The following is a 19,884-nucleotide window of genomic DNA, read 5'->3' as shown; positions in this document are numbered from 1 at the left end:
AATGTTAAAATGTAAAAATGGCTGATAAAAGTTGTGATGTACTTTCGTTAAGATGAATCTTGATTTCAGAGAGTTTTTTAATTTTTTCGAGACAGGGTTTCACTGTGTCCCCTAGGCTGGAGTGCAGTGGCACAATCATGGTTCAGTGCCACCTCTATCGTCCAGGCTTAAGCGATCCTTCCACCTCAGCTTCCCAAGTATCTGGGATTACATGCTTGTGCCACCATGCCCAGCTAATTTTTTTTTTTTTTTTTCCTGTGGAGAAAGGGTCTCGCCATGTTGCTCAGGCTGGTCTGGAACTCTTGAGCTCAAGCAGTCCTGTCGCCTCAGCCTCCCAGAATGCTAGGATTACTCCTGGCCTACTTTAGGGACTTTTTATTTTTCTTTAAAAAAAATTAAAGAATTTTTTTTTTAGAGATGGAGTCTTGCTCTGCTGCTCAGCCTGGAGTACAGTGGTGTAGTCATAGTTCACTGCAACCTCTACCTCCTGGGTTCAATGATCCTGCTCCCTCAGCCAGGGATTCCCTGAGTAACTAGGACTATGGGTACAAGCCACGATGCCCAGCCCAGAGTTTAAAATATGAAAAAATATTTATCTTAGAATGGCTGAAATACAATTACAGAGCCAGGATTCAAATTTAGGCTGTATGATTGTGATTCCAGGGCGTATGCTCTTCTCAAAAGAGTTGTTTTAGGAAAAAGTCTTTTTTTCAGACTTGTTTTTTCTCTGTGAGTGCCACTGAAAAGCTGTGATCATGATTCCGCCATTCTGTTGCAGCTGCAGACAAGATTAAATGAATCCTTAAAAATTTGTTGGCCGAACTCTGTGGCTCATGCCTGTAATCCCAGCACTTTGGGAAGCCAAGGCAGGTGGATCACAAGATCAGGAGTTCGAGGCCAGCCTGGCCAAGATGGTGAAATCCCGTCTCTACTAAAAATACAAAAATTAGCTGAGTGTGGTGCCGGGTCCCTGTAATCCCAGCTACTCAAGAGGCTGAAGCAGGAGAATCGCTTGAACCTGGGAGGCGGAGGTTGCAGTGAGCCGAGATTGCCCCACTCTAGCCTGGATGACAGAGCAAGACTCTGTCTCCAAAAAAAAAAAAAAAAAAAAAAAAAACTTGATAAGAAGTGGTATGGTGGCCCACACCTATATTCTTAGCACTTTGGGAGACTGAGGTACAAGGATCCCTCGAGCCTAGGAGTTCAAGGCTACAGTGAGCTATGATGGTGCCGCTGCACTTCGGCCTGGGTGACAGAACGAGACCCTGTCTCCACAAATAAAATTTAAAAAACCCAAACTTGTCAGAAGAAAATAACACAAACCACCTCTGTCCTTTAAGAAAGTAGATTTTGCTAACTTAATTTTTCTTTCTTTGCAGTGTTTCACTCGAGGGTTTGAGTACAAGAAACATCAAAGCGATCATACTTATGAAATAATGGTAATGATGAAGTTTCTGGGAATTTCTGTTCACTTTTTTCAAGAATTAGACTAGGAAGTAGTTTTTCTTTTCCATTTTTCTCTTTCTTTAAGCTCTCTTGGATTTCTGGGAATTAGTTTTCTTAATCTCTGAATGTCTTTACCTTTTCTCCCCTTTGGAAATAGGTAATTATTATCCAATAAGTCTTTTAGGGTTTTGTGGACCTATCAAGGTATTTAAGCACAAAAATAGTTTTATATACTCAGATTTTTGTTTGAAATTTGGAAAGTATTCAAAGGAAATACTTTTGATATGAGGATAACAGGTGCTTTTTAAAGATGCTGCTTTTTAAGCTCATTGATAAATATAGCCAATGTGTTGTCACTGTGTGCTCATGGTATTTTTATGTGGTTCATGTGGACAGTGGTGTTTTTGTCAAGCAGTTCATTTGCTTGCCTTGGGGAAAATTAGTTACCTTCTGACAGTCAGGTTATAAAGTGAACACAGCAAATGAGTTAATATATAAAATCGCCAAAGAGGAAGACTGGTTTATAACCTGAATAAGACTTGACTATAGATTAATTGTATTGCCACCTTTAAAGAAGGATAAGAATGTTCATAGTGTCCTTCCAAGCCCTGGCCATGGGAGTGGGTGGTTTAATAAGCCAAAGTGAATATCCAGTCTGCTTGACGGGTATATATACCTTTGTCAAGATAGTTCTGTCAGCCAGGCACGGTAGCTCACGCCTGTAATCCCAGCACTTCCAGAGGCCGAGTTGGGCGGATCACTTGAGGTCAGGAGTTCAAGACCAGCCTGGCCAATATATGGTGAAACCCCATCTCTACTAAAAATACAAAAATTAGCCAGATGTGGTGATGTGCGCCTATAATCTCAGCTACTTGGGTGTCTGAGGCAGGAGAATCGCTTGAACCTGGGAGGCAGATGTTGCAGTGAGCCAAGATCGCAATACTACACTCCGGCCTGGGTGACAGAGTGAGACTTCGTCTCAAAAAAAAAGACAAAAGAAAGATAGTTTTGTCAGAGTTTTGTCAGTTATCAGAGCATATTAAGCATATAACTAAATCTCCTCCTTCAAGCAGTTTTCTGACATTTGGCCCCCATGTAGTTTTTCTTACAGGAAAGGATGCTGGCAGGCTCGACAGTTAAAATTTCACATAGTAGATTAATCTATATTAGTTTTCTATTGGTGCTATAACAAATTACCAAAACTTAGATATCTTAAGACGACACAAATTTGTCTCACAGGTTCTGTGGATCAGAAGATCATTAGGCTCAACAGGTTTGCTCCAGGTTCCATAAGGCTGAAATGAAGATGTTGGCCAGCCTGGCCTCTCACCTGAAGGCCCTGGGGTAGAATCCACCTCTAGGTTCTTTCAGGTTGTTGGCAGAATTCAATGCCTTAAGGTTTTAGGAAGGATGCCACTGTTTTGATCAGGGCATGTTCTCCGTTTCCACAGGCTGTCTGCATTCCCTGGCTCTGGGCCGCCTTTCTCCATTCTCAAAGCCAGGAGCACAGGAAGTCCTTGAGGTTGTTGATGAAATCCAGGGAATCTCTATGACCTCTCTCACTGCCTTATTTTTCCTGTGCTGAATCTTTATGAGTGATTCTTCTGCTTTCCTCTTCTGCTTTGAGACAGGGTCTCACTCTATCACCCAGGCTAAAGAGGAATGGCACAATCACAGCTCACTGTAGCTTCGACCTCCCAGGCTCAAGCTATCCTCCTACCTCAGCTACCTGACTAGCTGGAACTATAGGCACAAGCCACCATGCCTGGCTAATTAAAAAAAAATTTTTGTAGGCCGGGTGTGGTGGCTCACGCCTGTAATCCCAGCACTTTGGGAGGCCAAGGCAGGCAGATCACAAAGTCAGGAGATCGAGACCATCCTGGCTAACACAGTGAAACCCCGTCTCTACTAAAAACACAAAAAATTAGCCGGGTATGGTGGCGGGCGCCTGTATTCCCAGCTACTCAGGAGGTTGAGGCAGGAGAATGGCATGAACCCGGGAGGTGGAGGTTGCACTGAGCCGAGATTACGCCACTACACTCCAGCCTGGGCGACAGGGAGACTCCATCTCCGAAAAAAAAAAAGATTTTCGTAGACAGGTCTTTCTTTGTTATCCAGGCTGTCTCGAGCTCCTGGGCTCAAGGGATCCTCCCACCTCAATCCTCAACCTCCTCAAGTGCTGGGATTACAGGTGTGAGTCACCGCAGCAGGCACCTCAGCTACGTGTAAGGATTCATGTGGATTACATTGGGCCCATCTGGGTAATCCAGGATAATCTTTCCTTCAAGGTCAGCTGATTAGTAACCTTTATTCCATCTGTAAAGTCCTTTCCCAGCAGTACCTCGTTAGTGTTTGATGGAATAATCAGAAAACAGGAATCTTAGGATGAGGGGAACATCTTTATTTTTATTTTATTTATTTATTAAAAAAGAATAGAGACAGGGTTTCTCCATGTTGCCCAGGCTGGTCTCGAACTCCTGGGTTCAAATGATCCTCCCACCTTGGCCTCCCAAAGTGCTGGAATTGTAGACATGAGCCACCATGCCCAGCCAGAGAACATCTTTAGAATTGGGCCTCCTACAGCACTGTGGTATATTTACTTCAGTCTCTTAAAAGTTTAGAAAGGGTGACTCAGCATCTCTGAGCCTGACTACTGGTGGAGTCCTATTAAAATGAGTTTCTGGGCTTATAATATTCAGGGTCAGATTCTAGGCCACAATGAATTAATCAGAGAACTAGTTAGAGTCCTTGGGAGCCAACTAGCTGGCCTTCCTCTTTCCATCTTTAAACAATTTCAGTCTTTTAACTAATGGCTTCAGTAATTGTAAGACTTGGAATAAATTTTTTTCCCCCTTTAATTGCAAAAATGAAGGGTTAGGAGACTGTTCAAAGTAGCTGTGGATTTGAGTTAATTTCACCAAGGTTATCAGGTCTTCAGAAAACTGGTTTGTTTTTCCCAAATTAATGCGAGAATACCTAGAGCCAGAATACAAATTTATTCATTCATGTTGTGAAATAATTCCTTAAGGGATAATTCAGTATGGCTTGGGTAGGTTGGTAGTCATGCTTATTCACTTTAGGAAAGCTGACCATGAGCTTTCTTTAGCTATTCTAGGCATCATGTCTTCTTCATAATGCTGAAAGCACTGACTAAGTTTCACTCCACATCCACTTAATTCTGATTACATCATCCTTTTCTCACATATTCAACACCCATACAATCACATTTCAGAGTACTGTCCTTTACTTTGGGGAGCTTTTGGGGGTTACTAATACTTCCTTTTTGTGGCCCACCTTATTTATGCCCAGTGAATCTTTCCTTCTATAGGCATGATGACCAAATTTTAGCTTTCTACACAAAACTTGATTTTTTTGCATATGAAGCCTCAGATAACTTTAAATGGTTTTCAGTACTTTTGTCATGTCACAGTGCTGTATTTTTGGGAGTTACTCATGCTGTGGTAGGTGGTGCGTTAACCAGGATTTCTGAATTCTATGCCTATTTTTGTCTTGTAATTCTTAGAACTTTGAACAAGTCAAGGCAGCTCTTTCTGCCACACCCTTTTATACCAGTGATTCTTAAACTTCAGTACATAAGAATTGCCTGGGAGTTTCTTATAAATGTAGATTCCTAAACTCTTCTATGAGAGATTGTGGTTCAGAAGTGCTGAGGTTTGGTCCCCGAGTTGAATAATATTAATTAAACTTTATGTAAAACTGTCTTGTGCCTTTTTTGGTGTGTCTGTGATGTAGAAAGTTTTTATAGTTTATCTCACAGTAAAGTTGGTTGAGAAACAATATTCTAAAATACAGTTTTACAAATAACAGTCTCTTCAACTAATGTGTGCGTTGTCATATTTACTTGTCTTTTGGTACTTGCTGAATTGAGAGTGATTATGAATTTAGGGTATAGACTCTGAAATTTCTCTCTTGGATTTCATAATACCTCATGTGCTAGACATATTCGTAGTGCGTGCTCAGATGAAAATGTGTTGCTTATTGGTAGTGTAATTTCACAAATCATGACACTTTTTTTTGTCATTAAAAAAAGTTATAACAAGTTCTAAGTGCCTGTGTAATCTGCAGATGTCTTGTGTCATTATTTGTTTTACTTGTTATTATAGAAAAGTTCAGATATACACAAGAGAGAATGATATTTGGTTATCTATTGCCAGCTACCTCAAAACCTCATGCTTAAAAATGACCATTTTATTATCTCCCACTGTTTTGTGGTTCAGGCATTCAGATTAGGCACAGTGAGGGTGGCTCTTGGCTCCACGTGATGTACTTAGGCTGAAAGTCCCAAGAGGGCTATGAATTTAGTATAGACATAGACTCCAAAATTTCTCTCTTGGATCTCATAATACCTCATGTGCTAGGCATATTCACAGTACATGCTCAGATAAAAATGTCGTCATCATTGTAATCAACATAGTGGTAATCAATTTCCGTTTATTTACCCATCACTAGCGCTTAAAATTATCGACTCATGGCCAATCTTACTTTATCTAAACCATCAACTTTCCCTGTCACCCAGGCTGGAGTGCAATGGGTTGATCTCGGCTCACTGCAACCTGCGCCACCTGGATCCAAGCAATTCTCCCACCTCAGCCTCCCGAGTAGCTGGGATTACATGCACACACCACCATGCCCGGCTAATTTTTTTATTTTTGTGGAGATGGGGTTTCGCCATGTTGGCCAGGCTGGTCTTGAACTCCTGACCTCAGGTGATCTGCCCACTTCGGCCTTCCAAAGTGCTGGGATTACAAGCGTGAGCCACCGCACCTGGCCTAAACCATCACCTTTCTAGATTATTTTGAAGCAAATACCCTAGGCAGTATATTATTTCATCTTTAAGTGTTTCATTAGGTCTCTATGTAATTCTAGTCACTTTTCACATTCCGCCAGTCATTTCATAAAGGCTTAATATCTAAAACACCTGCTGCCTTTTTTACCCCTGAAACAATCACTGTTCTAATTTTTTTTAAAAATCAGCATAGATTGGTTTTGCATATTCTAAAACTGCATATATATGGAATCATACTGTATGTACACTTGTGTTGTTTCTAGTTTCTTTCACTCAGCTTTTTTTTTTTTTTTTTTTTTTTTTGAGACAGAGTCTCGCTCTGTTGCCCAGGCTGGAGTGCAATGGCACAGTCTCGACTCACTGCAACCTCCGCCTCCCAGGTTCAAGCAATCCTCCTGCCTCAGCCTCCCACGTAGCTGGGATTACAGGCGCCCACCACCACACCCAGCTAATTTTGTATTTTTAGTAGAGACAGAGTTTCACCATGTTGACCACGTTGGTCTTGAACCCATGACCTCAGGTGATCCATCCGCCTCGGCCTCCCAAAGTGCTGGGATTACAGGCGTGAGCCACCGTACCCGGCCTCACTCAGCATGTTTTTGAGTTTTATTCATGTTGTGTATGTTACTAGTACATTTGCTACTAATCATTTCTTTTAATTACTGAGTAATATTCTGTTGTATGAACACAATACAGTTTTTTATCCGTTCTCCCTTTGATGGACACCTGGGCCTTGCCCAGGTTTGAGCTATTGTGAATAAAGCTGCAATGAATATTCCTGTATAAAGCTTTCTATGTACATATGTTTTCACTGTTTTTTGGATAAATACCTAGGAGTGAAATTGCTGGGTCATAGAGTAAATGATTGTTTAACTTTTAAAGAAATGATTGGCAAGTTTTCCAAAGCGTTTGTATCATTTTACACCTCTGTTGACCATATACGAGAGTTCTGATTGCTTCGTGTGCTTGCCAACGTTTGGCATTGTCAGTTTCATTGATTTTAGCTATTTTAGTCAGTGTAGTGTGGTATTACAATTTTTTTTTTTTTTTTTTTTACTTTTTGCAGTTTGTTTAATTCAGATACAAATAAGATTCACACATTTCAATTTTCCAACTGTTTGCCTCTTACGTGTTTTCTATTCTGTATGGGATTTCCTTCCCTTTCTCTCATTTCTTTTTTTTTTTTTTTTTTTTTTTTTTTGGTCTTGTTTTAGAATAATTATGTTTTAAATTTTATCTTCTTAAATATATAGAGAAATAGAGATGGAGTTTTGCCATGTTGTCCAGGGTGGTCTCAAACTCCTGGACTCAAGGGATCCTCCCACCTTGGTCTCCCAAAGTGCTAGGATTACTGGCTGGCCACTGAGCCCAGCCAGTTTTGGATTTACTGAAGTTGCAAATGTAGTACAGAGAGTTCCCGTATATCCTTCATCCTGCTTCCCCAAATGTTAACATCTTACATTATAGTACATTTGTCAAAATTGAGAAATGAACATTGGCTGGGTGTGGTGGCTCTTTCCTGTAATTCCGGCACTTTGAGAGATTGTGGTGGGAGAATTGTTTGAGTCCAGGAGTTTGAGACCAGCCTGGGCAATCTGGAAAGACCCCATTGCTACAGAAAAATTTAAAAATTAGGTGAGTGTGGTTGCACGTGCTTGTATTCTTAGCTACTTGGATGGTGGAGGCAGGAGGATTGCTTGAGTTCAGGAGTTTGAGGCTACAGTGAGCCATGATCACACCAGTGCACTCTAGCCTGGTCAACACAGCAAGATCTTGTCTCAAACAAAATAAAGGGCTGAGCTTGGTGCCTCACACCTGTAATCTCAGCATTTTGGGAAGCCAAGTTGGGCGGATTACTTGAGGTCAGGAGTTCAAGACCAGCCTGGCCAACATGGTAAAACCCTGTCTCTACTAAAAATACAAAAAATTAGCCAGGTATGGTGGCACATGCCTGTAATCCCAGATGCTCAGGAGGCTGAGGCAGGAGAATCGCTTGAACCCAGGAGGTGGAGGTTGCAGTGAGCTGAGATCATGCCACTGCACTGCAGCCCGGGCTATGGAGCGAGACTTGGTCTCAAAAAAAAAAAAGGAAAAAGAAATGAACATTACTACAATACTAGTAACTATAGATTTTATTCAGATTTCTCCAGATTTTCCACAAATGTCGTTTTCTGTTGCAGGATCCAATTGGAGATCCCACATTGCATTTAGTCATAATGTTTTCTCCAATCTGTGACAGTTTCTTAGATTTTCCTGTTCATGACCTTGACAGGTCGAAGTGTATTTTGTACAGTGTCTCTCAATTTTGTCTTCATAGGTTTGATATTTTATCATGATTAGATTTGGATTATAGGTGTTTAGGTAGAAGATCACAGAGAGGTGAATTGCCTTCTCATTTTATCATATCAGATGATACATAATTTAACACTGGTGATGTTGAAAAATGAGCAGCCAACTAGCCGGGCGAGGTGGCGGGCGCCTGTAGTCCCAGCTACTCAGGAGGCTGAGGCAGGAGAATGGCGCAAACCCGGGAGGCAGAGCTTGCAGTGAGCTGAGATCCGGCCACTGCACTCCAGCCCGGGCTACAGAGCAAGACTCCGTCTCAAAAAAAAAAAAAAAAAAAAAAAGAAAAATGAGCAGCCAGCTATAAGAGATGCATGAGGCAGGGTGTATGTGGGAAGGGGCACGGAGCTTTCCTGTCCTCTCTGGGTACACCATCCTCCACCTCCATGTGTTCAGCAGCCTGGAAGCTCCTCGCTCTCATTTCTTATTATTTATTTGATTTTTAAAAACCGGATTGTTTGTCTTACAGATGTTAGTCTGGATTTTGTTGACTATTGTGTTCCTCTGTCTTCTGCGTTTCCTATACACTAGTAGTTACATTTAATGACTACTTCAGATTCATTTAGGACCATTGTCTGGATCTGGTAATTCACTAAGGATTGCAAAACATTAATCTTTTAATTCTATCACTCATTTTAATTTATGAGTTAGAAATTTATTATTATTACATGGTCCCTCTGAGTAACGTTTGTACAGGAAAGAGAAATGATGATTACTTCCCTTTATTTACTAGTTTTGAGAATATGCATTGGTTCCCTAGCATCCTCCACATATTTAAAATATTTGATGTTTCAGTTATTTGTGGTTATTATCCTTATTGATGCTCAAAATATTCCATTTTTAGCTAACAGGAGTCTCTGGAAGTTGACTTCTGAATTTTTTTACATGACCTTTATAGTCTTTAAGAGCTTCTTTGCTGCCAGACGCGGTGGCTCATGCCTGTAATCCCAGCACTTTGGGAGGCCCAGGCGGGTGGATCATATGAGGTTGGGAGTTCGAGATCAGCCTGACCAAGATGGAGAAACTCCATCTCTACTAAAAATACAACATTAGCTGGGTGTGGTGGCGCATGCCTGTAATCCCAACTACTCATTGCTACTGGGTTGGTCATTTTTTTCTAGACCTTTTCAGTGAACAATGTTAGGAAATTATTTTTCTTTTAAGATACAACACATGAGTTCATAATAAAACTTTCAATTTAAATACGAGACTGCAAGAGTTTGTTTTGGTTGGTTGGTTGGTTGGTTGTTTTTGAGACGGAGTCTCTCTCTGTCCCCCAGGCTGGAGTGCAGTGGCGCCATCTTGGCTCACTACAAGCTCCGCCTCCCAGGTTCATGCCATTCTCCTGCCTCAGCCTCCCAAGCAGCTGGGACTACAGGCACCCGCCACCACGCCCGGCTAATTTTTTGTATTTTTAGTAAAGACGGGGTTTCACCATGTTGGCCAGCCTTGTCTTGAACTCCTGACCTCAAGAGATCCACCTGCCTCGGCCTCCCAAAGTGTTGGAATGGCGTGAGCCACTAAGGCCAGCCTAAAGTTTAATATTATACTATTTATGTTTCAAAGTCAAATCTACAAGCAAGGAATATTCAGAGAAGTCTAGCTTCTATCCCTCTTCTCTCTACCCTGTTCTCTTTCTTCCTCCCCATAGTAACCTTTTTTTTTTTTAAGTGTGTTTTATTCTTCCATTGAAAAGAATACATACATATTTGTCTTTTCCTCTTTCTTAGCTAAATGGGAGTGTACAAAAATATTTATCTGTACCTCTGTGTTAAGTTTGAAAATATATGTATATCTGCATGAATTGCTTGGCATTTATAGGTGATATGGAGGCCCTTCTAGCTAATGGTGGAAATGGGTGGGAGAGGTGGACAACTAATAAGAATGTACCCTAGGTATCTCTCATCATTCAACTATAAACTACTACTACAGTTGAAGTTCCAAGATTCCATTTCTTTTTTATTTTTGATACGGAGTCTTGTTGCAACGCCCAGACTGAAGTGCAGTGGCACGATCTCAGCTCACTGCAACCTCCGCTTCCCCGGTTCAAGTGATTCTCCTGCCTCAGCCTCCTGAGTAGCTGGGACTACAGGTGCATGCCACTATGCCCAGCTAAGTTTTGTATTTTTAGTAGAGACAGGGTTTCACCATGTTGGCCAGGCTGGTCTCGAACTCCTGACCTCAAGTGATCCGCCTGCCTCAGCCTTCCAAAGTACTGGGATTATAGACGTAAGCCACCAGGCCTGGCACCTAGATTCCATTTGTATCTCTGTTCTTAAGCAAAACTTTTTTCTCCTTAGACCTCAGATTTTCCTGTCCTGGATCCCAGCTGGACTGCTCAAGAAGAAATGGCCCTTTTAGAAGCTGTGATGGACTGTGGCTTTGGAAATTGGTAAGTGCTTGATGTTAAGAGTTATCCTGCCCTAGTGGGCTCAGAGAAGAAGCTGTTGTTGAAGAGTAAAGGAAGGAGCCTCAGGAAGAGAAAGTATATGTTGCTTTCCTATCAACCCATGATTAGAGACAAGTTAGTCCCCTCTGTACGTTATTTTTCCAGTGCCGAAATGTGTCACAAGGGTATGGGATGTTTAGTGGTCCATGACTGAGCAGCTTTAAAAGGCCACTTTGGATATGTATCAACAATGGGAAGATTGATTATTCCTTTCTGAATAGTAGGGAAGTTTAGTTTTGTTAGTTATTACTCCCTTCTGATTTTATGAATTTTTGTTGGTTATAGATGCCCTAGTCATTTAAGTGAATCAGACTTTAGCTAGATGGTCATACCTAAGATTCAAGTTTCACAGACTTCCTGATAGCATTCACTGTTTTTAGCTTTCAAACACCTGCCTTAGTCCAACACCGGCTGAATTGAATAGCACTCATTGCTGTTGCCTTAGTGGGCAGCACCACTTAATACTACCACTTTTGTTTTTATCTTTTGGGAACACTTTCATATGGATGATTTTATTTTATGAACTAGATAGCAGAGACATTATTGAATATATTTTGTTCACAAATTATCTGAAGCCTAGGGGGTTGAAATGATTTCTTGTGATTACGTAGCTTATTAGTGAGGGACTCTTAATTAGGTCCTCCCTGTCCTGACTTGCTAGTGTATATAACCTTTCATGGTGTTCGTCAGAATAAATTCTGCTGCTTCCCTTATGTCCAGGGACCTGAAGAAGCAGACCTGAATTTAGTTCACATTTTGCTTGTATTCATTCATTCAGTATTTATTAAGCATCATAAAATACGGTGTACAATGAGGAATACCAAAGGAGGTAGAAAAGTAATCACTTGTGAGGAGCTTGCTAGTCATCTTTGGCCTAGTTTTTCATTTTTTGCTTACCATGCTGTCTAAAATAGGCTAATCCTCTCTGTTTGTCCTCCTTCCCTCTTAACAAAGAACATAAAAAAGACGTAGCTTCTCTGTCTGCTGTGGGTAAGGCACTAAGTTTGGCAGTGAGTGGACCAGAGCTAAGAATTATGAGATGCATCCTGCCTTCAGGAAGCTTATAGTTTAGCAAGGGACTCAAAATATCTGTACAAGTGATTGAAGTACACAAAACAGCACAGTGATGTCTTAGGGGAGGACAAGTGAAGTGCTGTGGAAAAGAGACCTTGAGGAGAGGACTTCTACCTCTACCTCTCCATTACCTTGGCTCAAGTCAGGGATTCTTTTTTATTAAGACAGTCTCACTTTATCACCCAGGCTGAAATGCAGTGGTGTGATCACAGTCACTGTAACCCTGAACTTTTGGGCTCAAGGGATCTTCCCTTCTCAGACTCCCAAGTAGTTGGAACAACAGTTGTGCACCACCATACTCAGCTAATTAAATAGCTTAAATAGCTTAGTGACTTAAATTTATTTAAATTAAATAGCTTAGTGACTTAAAATATCAAAAGAGCAAATGATGCGTTTACTGTTATGTGGAAATGAAAGTACCAGTTTCTTCTGTCTTTTTCCCACAATCCCCTAGGCAGGATGTAGCCAATCAGATGTGCACCAAGACCAAAGAGGAGTGTGAGAAGCACTATATGAAGCATTTCATCAATAACCCTCTGTTTGCATCTACCCTGCTTAACCTGAAACAAGCAGAGGAAGCAAAAACTGCTGACACAGCCATTCCATTTCACTGTAAGTGCTTCCCTATCTTGGTAAAAGACACTTAGCTCATCCTTGGGCCCTGTTCCAGTAGCAGATAAACAGTGATTTGATTAATTCGACAGCTAATGATATCACGGAAGATAGGAGGAGTTATATGGCAGCTATTAAGAGTGAGGATCGACCCAGCATGGTGGCTCATGCCTGTAATCCCAGCACTTTCGGAGGCTGAGTTGGGTAGATCACTTGAGGCCAGGAGTTCAAGACCAGCCTGGCCAACATGGGGAAACCCTGTCTCAACTAAAAGTGTAAAGATTAGCCGTATGTGGTGGCAGACACCTATAATCCCAGCTAATGGGGAGGCTGAGGTAGGAGAATCACTTGAACCAAGTAGGCGGAGGTTACAGTGAGCCAGGATCATATCACTGCACCCCCACCTGGGTGACAGAGTGAGACTTCGTCTCTTAAAAAAAAAAAAAAAAAGAGTCAGGATTAAAATGTAGCAAAGAAGGAACATACTCTGGCCGGGCGCGGTGGCTCAAGCCTGTAATCCCAGCACTTTGGGAGGCCGAGGCGGGCGGATCACAAGGTCAGGAGATCGAGACCACAGTGAAACCCCGTCTCTACTAAAAATACAAAAAATTAGCCGGGCGCGGTGGCGGGCGCCTGTAGTCCCAGCTACTCAGGAGGCTGAGGCAGGAGAATGGCGGGAACCCGGGAGGCGGAGCTTGCAGTGAGCCGAGATCGCGCCACTGCACTCCAGCCTGGGCAACAGCGTGAGACTCCGTCTCAAAAAAAAAAAAAAAAAAAAAAAAAGAAGGAACATACTCTAAGGGTCAGAGTTCTATACGGGACATCAAGGTGCTTGAAGCCAATGTGTAGTTCCACCTACCTCCAGTCCTTTGAACATATCGGTTAACTTCAGTGGTTTCCTTTGTAAAATAAGATGTCAAAAAGGGAAAATCTTTTCTATGCTGTTACAAGTTTTTTTTCAATCCCTTTGGAGAGCTTATGATTATACATACAAGTTGCTTAGAGAATACAGTATTTGACTCATTATTATGAATTGTCCCAGTGTCAAGTCCAAGAAGTGGTTTGTTATTTTTGTTCACTTGGTTGTGTCAGTGACGGCGAACTTTTTAATCTCGTGCCTGTGGGACCAGTGGGTCTCTTAATAAAATATAACCAAAAACATGATGAATTACAAATGACCATCTTTCCTGAATGACTCCCAGGGCACAAGTAATAAGATATGAATGTTTTCCCTTCCCTTTTCTCTTTTCTCGTACTCTTTAGAAACAGTTTTATAGCTGACTAACTTAGAGGCTGGTAATATCTCCTTTTTTTTTTTTGAGACAGAGTCTTGCTCTGTCTCCCAGGCTGGAGTGCAGTGGCACAACCTCCGCTCACTGCAACCTCCACCTCCAGGGTTCAAGCGATTCTCGTGTCTCAGCCTCCCAAGCAGCTGGTACCACAGGTGCATGCCACCACACCTGGCTAATTTTTTGTATTTTTAGTAGAGATGAGGTTTCGCTATATTGGCCAGGCTGGTCTCAAACTCCTGACCTTAGATGATCTGCCCGCCTCGGCCTCCCAAAGTGCTGGGATTACAGGTGTGAGCCACCGTGCCTGGTTGATACCTCCTATTTGGATAGCACTTTGATGTTAGCACTTGGTTCTCAAATTCATTACACCATTTGTTTCCAAATGGCAATCCAGTGAGATAGGCAGAGCAAGTGCTTTTGGTCTACATTGGAGGAGACCGATGCAGAAAGGTTAGTTTGTGCAGGGTCATGGGACTACTGTGTGTTAGAGCTAGGACTTAATTCCAGCTAACTTCCAATTCCGGTGTTTGTTTTTTTCCTGCCTTTGGTGTTTTTGTTTTTTTGTTTTTTTTTTTTTTTGCCTCTCAGTTGGATGAGTTTTGTAAATTGAGGTTCGTCCTAAGGGTTGAGGGAGCCAAAGCCAATGGTAAATATTTAGGTTCTGTAATATTAAAAGAAAAAAGCCATGGTTTCCTTTCATTTTAGAAAAGCAGAAATCAGAAGAAATTTCCCCATATTTACTTAAAGGATTGCCTGAGTCTTGGTTTTTCTTTTAAAAAAAATGTGTTTTCATAATACTTTATCTTTTTCACATTTCCTTCTATAAAAACCATTTAAAATTTTTTTATTCTTGGACTATTATTATGTCATTTTTTCATGCCAATATTGTATTAGTTAACTCAGAAAACTTCTAAATTCTTCCAGCTACAGATGACCCTCCCCGACCTACCTTTGACTCCTTGCTTTCTCGGGACATGGCCGGGTACATGCCAGCTCGAGCAGATTTCATTGAGGTAGGATAACTGTGTTTTTAGTACAAAGTAGGAAAAATTTGTTTGTATTTCTCATGAGCCTTCTATCTCACCCATAGATTCCATACCACTAAAAGGAGATTTTTCAAAGCACTGTAATTTGTAGGACCTTTAGGCAGCCACATTTTCTTACATTTGAGTGCCTTTTCTCACTTGTAAACATTTTCACATATGGAACAGGAAAAATTCTTTAAACAAACAGCCTATTTCTGGCCGGGCACAGTGGCTTACACCTGTAATCCCAGCACTTTGGGAACTGAGAATGGAGGATCGCTTGAGTCCAGGTGTTCGAGACTAGCCTGGGCAACGTAGTGAGACCTTGTCTCTACAAAAAATAAAAAATTAGCTGGGTGTGGTGGTACATGCCTGTAGTCCTAACTACTTGGGAGGCTGATACAGGAGGATCACTTAAGCCTGGGAGGTTAAGGCTGCAGTGAGTGGTGGTCATTCCACTAAACTGCACCCTAGGCAACAGAGTGAGACCCTGTCTCCAAGAAAAGCCCCAGAAAACCCATTTCTTAAGTTGCATCTGCTGGCTTCTACTTCCTTAGGTATGAAATTCCTGTAGTCTGGTTCTTTTTTTTTTTTTTTTTTTTTTTTTTTTTTTGAGACAGTTTTTGCTTTTGTTGCCCAGGCTGGAGTGCAGTGGCATGGTCTCGGCCCATTGCAACCTCTACCTCCTGGGTTCAAGCGATTCTCCTGTCTCGGCCTCCCAAGTAGCTGAGACTACAGGTGCCTGCCACCACGCCTGGCTAATTTTTGTATTTTTAGTAGAGATAGGGTTTCACCATGTTGGCCAGGCTGGTCTCAAAACTCCTGATCTCAGGCAATCTGCCAGCCTCAGCCTCCCAAAGTGCTGGGATTACAGGCGTGAGCCACCGTACCTGGCCTGTAGTCTGGTTCTTATTGTACATCTAGGGGCTTTCAAGATTGTACTATATCGGGGATTGGCAAACTTATTCTATTAAAGGCCAGATAGTAAATATTTTAGGTTTTGTATGCTATAAAGTTTCTGTTGTAACTATACTTTGTCATTATTGTGCTAAAGCAGCATTGGATAATATAAGAAGAAATGAATACGCCTGTGTTCCAGTAAAACTTTATGTATAAAAACAGACAGTAGGCTGAATAATAGTTTACTGATTCCTGTACAATATCCACAATTATATAAAGAATGATGAATGTGTATAAAAACTGTATGTTCTTTGCTCAGCTATGGAATTAAAAGACATGTGAATGTAACCACAAAATCTCTTGACTTATCATCTAATTCACAACTTGAAATATAGTTTGGCCAACTGCGGTAGCTTACACCTGTAAATCCCAGCACTTTGGGAGGCTGAGTCAGGCAGATTGCTTGAGCTCAGGAGTTTGAGACTAGCCTGGGCAACATGGCAAAACCCTGTTTTTCTACCAAAAAAAAAAAAACCCAAAACCAAAAATTACCTTTTGTGTGGTGGCATGTCCCTGTAGACCCAACTGCTTGAGAGGCTGAGGCAAGAGGATATCTTGAGCCTGTGAGTTCGAGGCTGCAATGAGCCAAGATCACACCACTGACTCCAGCCTGAGTGACAGAGTGAGACCCTGTTTCCAAAAAAAAAAAAAAAAAAAAAAAGAATTGACTTTATTTATTTATTTATTGAAGAGACAGGATCTTGCTCTGTTTCCCAGGCAGTCTTGAAACTCCTGGTCTCAAGTGATGTTTCCACCTAAATCTCCTGAGTAGCTGGGATTACAGGTGCATGCCACTGTGCCCAGCTCAGACTAATTTTAGTTTTTAGAGCAGTATGTTTAGCTTCATTCCTAAACTCATAACTATTCCAATTTTTTGTTGTCACTACTGCTTGTAAGCCTCTTAGATTTTTCCCATGACTTCCTATTACCTGTGCCAGTATTGTGGCCTTTTGCCCTATTTAGACTTTTTTAACAACTGTTTGCTTGTGTTTTTTCTGTTTACCTCTAAAGCATGGCTGCTGTAAAGACATTAATCAAAGCCAATGGGTTTGGGGTGGGGATTTTTTTGTTCCCCCAAACAGGAATTTGACAATTACGCAGAATGGGACTTGAGAGACATTGATTTTGTTGAAGATGACTCGGACATTTTACATGGTAACAGTTTATTTTGTCAAATGTTTATCAAGCGCCAACTGTGTAATAACACTGTCTTGGGTGCTGGGAATTGAAAGATGAATAGAACATGTCCCCTGCCCTTGTGGAATTCAGAAATCTACTGGTTAAGTTGTGAACTTACTCTGTTGTTGGATTTTGACCACAGTGAATAAGATTTGTAATGAGGGTAAAAATATTGATTATATGATAGTAGTTGGAAATATCTGTTGGACTGTGTGATTTTTACTTTTATCTGAGATAAGTCTACACTAAGGTAATTGTTTAAATGGCCCTCACTTGCATTCTTAGAAGGAAGGGAATCAATTTGAATTCTTGGGACTTCAGTAACAACTGCTAACACTAAATGTTCACTATATTTTGTTACCCGAAATTTCCCCTAGCAAGGAAAAACAATGGAAATTCCTCAAGAGTTTTTAGGCCCAAATGGGGAATTTCTTGTTTCTCAGGACTGTTGAATTTTCAACACTGCTGAATTCTTTTTTTGTGTTTGTTTTTGAGACAGAGTCTTACTCTGTTGCCCAGGCTGGAGTGCGGTGGCGCAATCTCGGCTCACTGCAACCTCCGCCTCCCAGGTTCAAGTGATTCTCCTGCTTCAGCCTCCCAAATAGCTGGGATTACAGGTGTCTGCCACCATGCCCAGCTAATATTTGGTTTTTTTTTTTATTAGAGATGGGGTTTGTTTCGCCATGTTGGCCAGGCTGGTCTGCAACTCCTGACCTCAAGTGATCTGCCCGCCTCAGCTTCCCAAAGTGCTGGGATTATAGGCATGAGCCACGATGCCTGCCCCAACACTGCTGAATTTTAATCTTTGATTAGCCCTCTAAGGGTTTATGTTAACTCTTTTCCTAAAACTTAAGTGGTGAATGCCAAAGGGCTGTTAAGAGTAGATAGTTAGACTTTTGAGTCCCTTTTTTCCTTCTTTCCATTTTCAGTGAACTACATACTAATATATACTAATACTACATAATAATACCCAGTCCTTTTTTTTTCTTTAATTTTAGTTCAGAGATCAGTAATTATCTATTGGAATCTGTATTTCCCAAACAACATCTTCATTATTTCTGTTAAATTTACATCCCAGGCAGGAAAGACAAGTAAAATACTTGTTAAATTATAAATCAAGTTTTCACGTTGCGTGAACTGGTACACGGTCCCTAAAAGGGGAACTTGATTCTTTTCTCTCCATAGAAGAGCTGCCTGGATATTTGTTATACCAGATCTAAGATAAAGAAATAGTCCTCATAACAATTTTACCTTAAGAAATTTTTCTCTACACATTTCTTGAGCAGTGGGGTTTTTTTTTTTTAGTTTTTTTTTTGGCAAAATTTTATTCCTCCTTTTCTCCCACACAACTTTAAGGAAAGTCAAACTGACGCAGATTGAACTAAAAGAGGAAAGCTTGAAAGCAAACTACTTTAGCATTAACTCAATCCATTGTATTTGTTCAGTCTTCCATGTGAGTCTCGTCAATCCCAGTGACTCATGTTGTCTTTTCTCACCTCTTGTGGTGTTCTCTTTGAAGGTAGTATGCAGACTGCCATTCAGTATTTCTCCTCATACACACCAGCTTTAATTAAAATGGTATTGTTTTCTGGCTTATACCTTTCTTACAGAATGCCAGACTACTCTGTGCAAAAGGGGCAGCTTCATAAATATAATTCTTTTGGATTCTGCTCAAAAATACCAAATTTTTGGCTGGGCGTGGTGGCTCACACCTATAATCCTAGCACTTTGGGAGGCTGAGGCTGGATGATCACTTGAGGCCGGGAGTTCAATACCAGCCTGGGCAACACAGTGAGACCCTGTCTCTAAAAAAACCCTTAAAACAAATTTTATAAATATTATTATTGTTTTTCCTCCTCCTTCCTGCTTTTTATTTTTACTTATATATTAATTTCTTACAGAATTTTAAAGTCAACATCTATAATGTTAATAATGGCTCGACTTGCTGAATCACTTCTCTAGAGCCTAATCTAAGGTCTTCATTCGTACTTCCCAACATTACTAAGAAAACTGTAGTAATGGTCGGTATTTAATTTCATTCTTCATTCTTCGTGGGAGCAGGGCTTGCAGTTCCCTCTGGTTCACTTGAGGTCCTTTTTGTAATTAAGTGGAGATAAAAAGCAACAAGCGATTGTCAGCAATTTATAGTTCAGTTAGCTTTTCAAACTCATAACGTACTTTAGTGTATTCTCCCTGAAGTTTCTATAGCCCTGTAAATTATTGATTTTCATTTGAGCTATAACTGAAACTTATTAATCTTTATACATAGTAGCTTTAATACAACATAAATAATAATTCTTTCCCTCTGCCCCATAGTAAACTATAAGACATTTATATGAGTGCTTTTATTTATTTTTTTTTTGTGACAGAGTCTTACTTTGTCACCCAGGCTGGAGCGCAGTAGTGTGATCTCGGCTCACTGCAACTTCTGCCTCCCAGGCTCAAATGATTCTCGTGCCTCAGCCTCTGGCGAAGCTGGAATTAGTGCTACCATGCCTGGCTAATTTTTATATTTTTAGTAGAGATGGGGTTTTGCCATGTTTGCAAGGCTGGTCTCAAACTCTTGGCCTCAACTGATCTGCCCATCTCTGCCTCCCAAAGGGCTGGGATTACAGGGGTGAGCCACCGCGTCCGGCCCTAAATGAATGTTTTTAAAAAGATGATAACACTTTAGATTTGGGTATGGTGGCTCACACC

The 19,884-nt window shown here is 41.1% G+C and overlaps 1 protein-coding gene across 5 annotated transcripts in view; it reads left to right on the top strand.

The window, feature by feature from the left end:
- The window catches only part of LOC105476892 (transcriptional adaptor 2A), a 73,754-nt gene that overhangs the window by 19,849 nt on the left and 34,021 nt on the right, over positions 1 to 19,884 (top strand). For all 5 annotated transcript variants that reach the window (XM_011733200.3, XM_011733199.3, XM_071082787.1 and 2 more), the window contains 5 exons: positions 1,380 to 1,439; positions 10,897 to 10,988; positions 12,574 to 12,731; positions 14,948 to 15,036; positions 17,091 to 17,163. In XM_011733200.3, coding sequence (XP_011731502.1) covers positions 1,380 to 1,439; positions 10,897 to 10,988; positions 12,574 to 12,731; positions 14,948 to 15,036; positions 17,091 to 17,163 — 472 coding nt within the window. The remainder of the gene's footprint in view (positions 1 to 1,379; positions 1,440 to 10,896; positions 10,989 to 12,573; positions 12,732 to 14,947; positions 15,037 to 17,090; positions 17,164 to 19,884) is intronic.

This window comes from Macaca nemestrina, chromosome 17 (genome assembly GCF_043159975.1).
Source record: "Macaca nemestrina isolate mMacNem1 chromosome 17, mMacNem.hap1, whole genome shotgun sequence".
NCBI classification, from domain to species: Eukaryota; Metazoa; Chordata; class Mammalia; order Primates; family Cercopithecidae; genus Macaca; species Macaca nemestrina.
The sequence above is the reverse complement of the archived record's forward strand: the minus strand, read 5'-3'. Positions and strand labels throughout refer to the sequence as shown.